The sequence below is a fragment of the Lutjanus erythropterus genome, chromosome 24, assembly GCF_056507025.1.
Source record: "Lutjanus erythropterus isolate fLutEry1 chromosome 24, fLutEry1.hap2, whole genome shotgun sequence".
Classification (NCBI taxonomy): Eukaryota; Metazoa; Chordata; class Actinopteri; order Lutjaniformes; family Lutjanidae; genus Lutjanus; species Lutjanus erythropterus.
This window is the reverse complement of record NC_139340.1, coordinates 14,614,627-14,621,759: the sequence shown is the minus strand read 5'-3', so window position 1 is coordinate 14,621,759 and position 7,133 is coordinate 14,614,627. Positions and strand designations below refer to the sequence as shown.

Here is a 7,133-nt window from a genome sequence, read left to right as displayed (position 1 = left end):
CTGTTTGGTAAGATATTAATGTAACGTTACAAACAAACAACTTTGTCACAAGGTGTGCCATGCAACAAATGTTCAACTCCTCGCAACAGTACTTTCCAGTTGATGTGAAAATCCAATGTGATTAAATAAGGGGATTTATTGCATTCAACCATTCAGAAAGTAGTTCATTAACCTCATCTGGCACTTACTATATTTTCAGCTGCAGCCCTGCCCTTTGGAAGAATACTGTAGTGGTTTTTTTCAAAAACAAACACTACCACGAAAATGTTTTTGGCCCTTGACCACACATAAATCACTCAGATCATCTATTAAGCACACTTTTCACTGGGGTGCCGTCAGCTGGCTACATAGTGTTTCTCATGTTATTTTGTGTCCATGGAAGAGTCATCAGCACATCTCATAATCCTCTGCAACTCCTCAATACAGGGCACAACTGACCGGCTGTGCAACTGAGCCATCTTGAACCTTGAGAGAGAAAAAGAAGAGTCGTCTGTTAGACTGGTTCCACCCTGAACCTTTCTCAATTCTATTAACAATAAACTGATGATGAACTGCACAAAAAACAACTACAACTAAACACTGGCCAACAATAAGGAAATGATGATAGCAACTAGGCTTGACAGCTCATCAAGACGCTAGATAGCTAGCGGCAACAGAAAGACAATTTTAACTACACAGTTTACAAGCTAGAGAATGTAAGTAAGTAAGTTTAATTTAGTTTAATTTAAAATCTTCCATGATAGAAAAATGTCATTTTATGTCACAGTGACAGTACATATATATATATAAAACAATATGGTAATTATTCTATATATATGTTCAACTAAGAAAATTTTAAATAGTTTTTTTTATTTGGAACTTCAGTACAAACAAGATAATTGCAACAACACTTAAGTTAAAAACTACTAAAGACTTAAAACTGTAAAACTAAAGGCTAAAACACACCACCAGCAGAGCAGCACGGCGCATCGTGAGCAGCTTTCGGTATTTTATAGCTTTAAATGAATGTACGAGGTTTAAAGTTTAGTTTCTCTTTCAGGTTTCTGCATTATTTTACTGTTTCGTCATATTTTACCTTCAGCTGATAGGAGTCCTGTTAAGTTACTGCTGATAAAAACACTTCCTGAGATTGCTGCTTCATAATAAAAGTATTTTCATAACAATGGCGGATTTTTATGTTGAAGAATTTATTACAGTGGTGTGTTTTAGCCTCAAACTGTTTCAATAAGTGTTAGAAGTGCAAATAAATACTAGCCTGGTTGGGACGTCTTCTGCTCTGTATTTATAATTTCACTCTCTTCCTCCATGTTTTCCTGTTTGTCTCTTCTTCCTGCTAAAGGCGCATCACTGCCACAAACTGCCTCTCTGACGACACGCAAGAACGTGGCAAGAAGTCCTGCTGCCTAGATCATATTATCTTGTGAGGCAGCTGGATTTGCGAGATGACGCAAGAATAACGCCCACGCGGGAAACAGCATTACCAAATCTCTTCACCCAGAGGGTACAAACCCGACTGAGTGGTGAAGAAAAGTGGAACTTCTAGCGAGGCAAAGAGACCCAGTTAAGTTCCTCAGGGGTTAGTGTACAAACCCACAGATAAAAGGTGACTGAACTTACATTCAACAGGTGATAAGACAGGGATCCAGTAGGATGCCTCTGACTGCTGATGCCTCTATATGACCTACATAAGTTAATGAGACCATCTGCCAGAAGATCAGCTACTTCTGTATAGTTATTCTTAATGGCTGGCACCCGGTCTTATTCTCCTTGAAGTCAGATGAAACGAGTCTGTGTTTACATTTCCTCAGCCAAAGCTGCAGCGAGTAGCGCATTAGCCAGTTAAAAAGAAACAGGAGATTTTTATTGAGAGAACTTTACTTCAGACATCGTATTTTGTGGTTATGGTGGTGGAATTACCACCACTTTTGTTCACAGGAGCCTCCCAAATCAACACGATAACAAAGTTATTTGCCAACACATAAGCAAGGCAAACGCAATAAGCTGATATCAAGTATGTTAGCTGTGAATCTGGTTTGAGATTTCTCTGCCTTTTAGTTCTCAAAAACACAAGAACAGATTTATGGTAATAATTTATATACAACGAGGTTTGCTGTAGCCTGATTTCCCTGCAAACCTGAGCTGACTTAATATGTTTAAGTATCTGGTTATTGCTCAGAGGGATTTGGCCAGCCGGTAGTAAATATCTTTTCGGTGAAAACGAGAGTGACTTTATTGGTCTGCAAACACACTGTTGAGTATCTGGTTCACTCTGTGACCTTTCAATTGTGTGCATAAAGTCGAACGCTGGAATAAATTAAATTACACGCCCAGTAAAAATGTTAAGTTTAATGTGATTTAGCAAACAAACTGTGGTGTTAACGTGATTGCTGAATTTTGCCTTAATCTCAAAAGAATAAATAAGTAATTAGTGTGCATATTGACACCATCAGCCTATGAGTTATTAAAAATCTATGTGTGGACTGTTTATAGACCCTCAAAGATTTGAGTGTTACCTTCTGAGCAGCTCGCGTCCTCTGTTGGGTTCAGGGTGGTAGTGCTGGAGAGCAGATAGGCTGTGAGCCGCCAAAATGCTGTAACACTGTTCTTGGAGAGCGTTATGGTTTGCCGTATCCCACTGCGGCAATTCGCTGGTGTAGCGCCACGCCATCAGCGTGTGCTCCAACACGGCGTCCCACTCTTTGTTCCTCAGAAGAACCTGGCCCCACTCCTGACACGAAACCTGAGGGAGAGGATAAGGAGGCAGTGAATTAGGATGACACAATAAAACATTCAGCTCACATAGAGGTAACATATGGAGCAGTTTTCAAAACACTGGTGCCAAAAATTTTCTTTTATGAAGAAAAAAAGCTCAATCAGAAAAGAACAGTGTGCGTGCTACGAGAGCCAACAGTTTCCTTCACAAGTCGAAAATAAAATAAATCACTTTCCTGCACATGAAAATTGGACAGCAGATGAGTAACATTAAATCTGCTTGTTTCAAAAGAAGTATCCTCATGTATACAAACACGCCATAACAACTCTGATACTCACTTTGAATGCCACCAGGTGAGGATACGCCTTTCTATAGCAGTGAGCGTCCCTGTTGGAGCCAAATCGTGAGTAGGGGATGGACCGGTAAACATTTGCTTTCTTCAGGTGCAGGTCGTCCTGGAGATATTTCAGGTCTGATGCAAGGATCCTGGGCTCTTGGCCCTGCAACACATCATATTTCAGATTACACTGCATGTTGTGAAGACTCAGATTTGAGTAGTACATTTTAGTTGACATCTTGGCTATGATAATTCCTCTTGGGATAAGAGGAACGTTGTGTCAAACGTTCAGGATGGGTACCTGTTCAACTAAGATGAGGGATCTGATGAGCTGTACAAGCTGCTGTTTGGAGAGAGGGGTATGGTGCTCATCCATCTTCTCACACTGCTCCTCTATCCCTGGACTCCACACCCCACCAATGGACAGGTCCACTTCAAAACAAAGAGATATGATTATCAGGACAATAAGAGACCACAGAAAACAATCACAGTGAGGGCTGCATTCCCTGTAATTAATGTAAATAGGACAACATAACTCATGTTCCCTCAAAAGTCTGAATAGTGATGCACTAGTTATCTGGCACTTTCAAATAATCAGCCTGCCTCTCCTGCATTACTGTTCTGAATTTCATTTTGTCATTGTTGCAGCATGATCAATAGTCTATCCAAAAACACATTGAAAAACTAGACTAAAGTTAATACAACTTTATAATAGTAATGTTGACTTCATAAAACAATTAAGACCTGACAAAACTGTATTGTGTGACATTTCAAGGCCTAAAATTCAGATGTTTGGATATTAAACTGCAGTATCTACAGAAACGCTATGGAATAATGCAGTTGAAGTATGTCACTATTGACATACTTGTTTCCAATTCATTAAGAAATAAAAAATACCAGTAAGCAACATGATACCCATCTTTATTAGACTGTATTGTGCAGGGAATAATTATAATTATATATGACTTTTATTTCTTCTGATATTGGCATTATATAATCAGCATTGGCTGCCCTGCTCTCCAAATATTGACATCGGCCATTGAAAAATCTATAATGGGCATCCACTAAAGCACAACATCTTTTACTGGTCTGAACATTATCTTTATTTTGCTTATGAAAGCTGGCAGATTCCCGAACACTGACTATCAAGGGACACAGAGGTGGCAGAAGACAACACCATCAGTCTCTGCACTCACACACCACTTCCGTTACACAAGGTTAAGTTTCTTTTTCCATTTTGTTTCATGTGAAGTCGACTCACAAAACCACTGGCAGTAGTTTAGCAGGTGGACTGATGCTGGTTTCATTTGGTTACTTACATGACTGTGCACGCTTTGTGTTTGCAGGTGTGTTTCTCCCTCTTAGAAGAGGTGATGGAGCCAAACGAGCACCAAGAATTTCTAGATAGGACCTCCTCATCCGAGCTGAAAAACATTTAATAATAAAAAATGTGTTAGATCTTTGTGTCCATGTTAATATTCCCTATATATAATTGTTATACACTGCACAAATCACAATGTATGAATGGACTGTGAAACACATTTTAATGGTAAATTCATACCACCATGATTTTGTAAAGTTAAGGTAGTTATTCACGTTACACTTTCTATGAACAATAACAGAACAGCTGGCGGTTAACTGTTGATCCTGGGGGCGCTTGCTTGCTTATGATAACATTAGCATGATAGCAAAGTGGCGCCTCCAGCACAAAGACGAGCAGTTTTCGCAGCTTTAAAAAGAAAACCGTCACATTTCAGACTTACCTGCAATCTTGGGCTGCGGTGCAGGTATCTCCACCAAGGCACGTCGTGACTGGCACACAGCTGCCATCGTTACCAAACTAATGGGTGAAAATATGGAGCTAACTTTCTGCTAGTAGCCGGTGACGCTACTGTTAGCTGAACTTTAAACCCCACGGGGAGCCCAACAATAACTTCTCCACGGCTGTAGTGGTTGTCCTCAGCTTCTCAACTCGGTGTTCAACGGCTCCTACAAAGGCGTCAACACGGTTGTCAAATTCGCCAAGTATCCACTGTGAAGAAAAACGTCCTTGAAATTAAGTGAAAAGTACAAAAAGTGCCTGCTGAAGTGGAGTTCTGGACAAACTAACTTCTGTGTGCTCCGCCGCCAGTACAATGATGAAGCGCGCGACACGAGTTGCCGCGCGGGCGTGGTTTGCTGCATGCGTCGATCTGATTGGTCACTCTCGCCGCGTGTGTGGAAGAGGCGCCCAATATGTTAATGAGGTCACCAAAGCCCTCCCCCTCATCTCCTCTGCTGGCTGCCGGGGACGACCACGTGATCACACGCTCGCGCACGCACACAATACATTCTTTATAACATGATAGAGGATGTTAATTTAATTTTTACATGTAAAGCAACAGCATTAAGTGCCCTTTTCATTTTGTTCAATTTTAAACCTGTATATAATAATAATGATGATAATAATAATAATGATAATAATAATAATATAAAAGCAATTTCTGAAGAAATTGTGGGTGTGAATGCTGCAAACTGAAGTCAAACTGCAATGCTGCCTTGAATAAAATGAATGAATGCTGACAATAAATCAATATTTGAATTATGTAGAAAATTTGATTGTTTGTTAGAAAGCTGAAAGAAAGAAATCTGAAGAAAGAAAGAAGGAAACAATTTTACATGAAGCAACTCAAACTTTGAATTTATTGACAGTTAAAAAAGACTGCTGTCTAAAATGTCCAAGGTGGACAAAGACAGAGAGGCAAAGACATACAGGGAGTCTTTTTAAACTGTTCATTTCAAACCTTAAGCTGCTTCAGGTGTAACTGTCCCTGCATGAGATTTAAAGAACTCAGGTCCTCTCAGTATTCAAATTTGAATGTTCTGTAACACACAGACAATTGGTCAATTTCACCAGCCTGCTGTTGATTAAGTCAGCCAACCGCCTGCAAGCAATGGCACATTCAATTTTAGACAGACAGAGAGACACAGACAAACATGCAGAGTGGCAGACAAAGATAGACAGACAGTCTTTTTAAACCATTAGTAATTTCAAACCTTGAGCTGCTTCAGGTGTAATTGTCTCTGCATGAGGTTTTAAGAATGCAAGTCCTCTCAGTATTGAAATTTGAATGTTCTGTAACACACAGGGAATTGGTCAATTTCAGCCTAACCGCTCTTGGTTAAATCAGCCAATCGCCTGCAAGCAATGGCACATTCAATTTTAGACAGACAGAGAGAGATACAGACAGGCCTGCAGAGTGACAGACAGAGGTAGAGAGACAGTGTTTTTACACTGTTAATAATTTCAAACCTTGAGCTGCTTCAGGTGTAACTGTCTGCATGAGGTTTTAAGAACTCAGGTCCTCTCAGTATTCAAATTTGAATGTTCTGTAACACACAGGCGATTGGTCAATTTCACCAGCCTGCTGTTGGTTAAATCAGCCAATCGCCTGCAAGCAACAGCACATTCAATTTGAAATATGCCAAACAAAGGGAAAATTGAGAAAATGTACGACTCAAACTCCAGCCGTTTAATGAAAAACCGTAATTGCTACAGTTAAAAACTGCATACGGTGAGCGAGAGGACGAGATGCCGAACACAAAGGTGCAAATTTTATTTATGTGGTGTGAAAAATGAGGCCAGTAGTGCGATGGAAAAAACAGGGATCGTCTGCTTTCTTCCAGAAATGGTGGCTCTCGCTTAACATTAGTACCTTTCTGACAGTATGGTCTTCTGTGTACATTTGTGCCATACTGTCCTATTATCAAGGTGTGTATATCATCACAGTACTCACTATCATGTGATCAAGTGTGTGTGTGTGTGTGTGTGTGTGTGTGCGCGCGCCTGACTTGGAGCTTGTCTTTAGCTAATCTTGCATTTTACTGAACTGAACAGCCTAAAATCTTTTGTTCACATTTCTTCACTCTACTGAGGCCACTTTTCTGGTTCATTATTGTGATAATACTCTCTTTTTGTCTTCAACCAGGTGCAGCTTGCTGTGGATCCTTTCCTCATCCGGATTTTAGTACTGAGAAGGATGCTTGACGACAGATAAACCTGGATTCTGAAGGGCAGTGCCTCTGAGCAGGAGTGGAGGAGCT

The 7,133-nt window shown here is 40.3% G+C and overlaps 1 protein-coding gene across 1 annotated transcript; it reads right to left on the bottom strand.

The window, feature by feature from the left end:
• Window positions 1-223: 223 nt before the first annotated feature.
• LOC146304824 (uncharacterized) lies at window positions 224-5,207 on the bottom strand. Its single transcript, XM_084713647.1, has 6 exons — window positions 4,814-5,207; window positions 4,370-4,474; window positions 3,352-3,482; window positions 3,052-3,213; window positions 2,514-2,740; window positions 224-465 (listed from the first exon to the last, which is right to left on the bottom strand). Exons 1-6 carry the CDS (start codon window positions 4,878-4,880, stop codon window positions 363-365), a joined length of 795 nt encoding a protein of 264 aa, XP_084569773.1. The 5' UTR covers window positions 4,881-5,207; the 3' UTR covers window positions 224-362.
• Window positions 5,208-7,133: the final 1,926 nt, after the last annotated feature.